At 66.5% G+C, this 1,423-nt stretch overlaps 1 protein-coding gene across 1 annotated transcript in view; it reads right to left on the bottom strand.

Annotated features, from left to right (window-relative positions):
• Window positions 1-1,423, bottom strand: part of USP19 (ubiquitin specific peptidase 19) — a 12,060-nt gene that overhangs the window by 6,800 nt on the left and 3,837 nt on the right. The window contains exons 12-15 of the mRNA XM_006770585.2: window positions 1,213-1,415; window positions 1,027-1,137; window positions 494-604; window positions 318-419 (exon numbers count right to left, since the gene is read on the bottom strand). Coding sequence (XP_006770648.1) covers window positions 318-419; window positions 494-604; window positions 1,027-1,137; window positions 1,213-1,415 — 527 coding nt within the window. The remainder of the gene's footprint in view (window positions 1-317; window positions 420-493; window positions 605-1,026; window positions 1,138-1,212; window positions 1,416-1,423) is intronic.

The following is a 1,423-nucleotide window of genomic DNA, read 5'->3' on the forward strand; positions in this document are numbered from 1 at the left end:
CTGGAGGCCAAGGCGCTGGGGGAGCACCAGCACGGATCTGGGGTAACGTTGGCCGCCCAGCTCCTCGTCTGCAAAGGGAAAAGCTGCTGGGCCACCACCCACAGGGGGTAAACCCCGCCGATGGCTGGGCCGAGGTGCCTCGTGGAGCAGCCTGAACGCCTCTATTCAAGCAGCCTCAACCAGCGCCACCACCCGTTCCCAGGCAGCCGTGTGACACACGTTTCACGTCCGTGTCCAGAGGCCACTGACTGTCCAGTGTCTGTGTGCTGTGAGCACACACGTGTCCACCGCTCAGAGCCCGGGAAGGACGGACGTACCTCGGTCAGACGCAGGTTCTCGGGCGGCACATGGACCCGCTGCGAGAGGGCGTCCAGCACTTCGCTCGCGCTCGAGTTCTCTTTGCTGACGCTCACCAGGAACTGCGGGGACAGAGCAGAGTCCGTGGGTCGCTGGCCCGGGCCTGGGGCGGCCGGAAGAGGAGCCTACGCCTCACCTTGATGGGCTTGCTGTGCGGCTCCCGGGCGAAAAAGAAGACGGGGAGGACCTTCTGCTTCTGGGGCAAGGGCACCGGCAGGTAGAGGAAGGGGTCAAAGGTGATGGAGACCTGGGGAGGCACAGGTGGCACTGGGTGGCCCACCAGAAGCGGAGGCAGCCCTCAGGGGCTCTCAGGGCCGCACAGCCAGCAAACCCTGAGCACTAGACAGACCAGGAGGGCCACCAGGAGACAACAGTCCCTCCTGGCACTCGAGCCCCTGCCCGGCCTGGTCACTCCATCAAGGGGCCCCTCCCTGGCTTCCTTTCAGCCCTCCCACACCCTGCCCTCCTCACGGCTGTCTTTGAGCCCAAACATCACCTTACCGCAGCCAGGAAGCCCACCCCGCCAGCCTCTGCAGCCCACCCCGGAGCCCACGGCCTCCCGTCAGCTTCTTGCCCAAACCTCGCCTGCAGCACCTAAGCCGCATGGCCTCTGACCTCAACTTGACAGGACTAGCGAGGCCGGGCGAGGGGGCCGGGAGAGCACCGCACCTTGGCGCACACGGGGCACACCAGCTTCGACTTGTACTGGCCCTGGAACAGGTCCACGATGAAGGAGTCGTTCCGCATCTTGTGCCTCTGCCACGCCTCCTCAGCCACCACCTGGGAGCAGAGTGATGAGGCCGAGGCCGGGCGGGGATGTGCCCGGGGCCACGCCCCGCTGCTCCCGACCCTGACCTCATCGGGCCGCCCGTCCGAGTCCACGGTCTCCGTGTAGGGCTTGTTCTGAATGCGGTTCAGGTCCTCGTGCAGCCCATCCAGCAGGAAAGCCATGAACTCCTGGGCGTCGTGCTGGGCGTAGCCCGTGAACTGGCTGGCCTTGCTGGCGACAATGGCCTGGAAGCAGGGGGAGGGCTGAGCACGGAGCCCCGGGCCCTGCCGTGCACCC

This window comes from Myotis davidii, unplaced genomic scaffold (assembly GCF_000327345.1).
Source record: "Myotis davidii unplaced genomic scaffold, ASM32734v1 scaffold663, whole genome shotgun sequence".
Lineage (NCBI taxonomy): Eukaryota > Metazoa > Chordata > Mammalia > Chiroptera > Vespertilionidae > Myotis > Myotis davidii.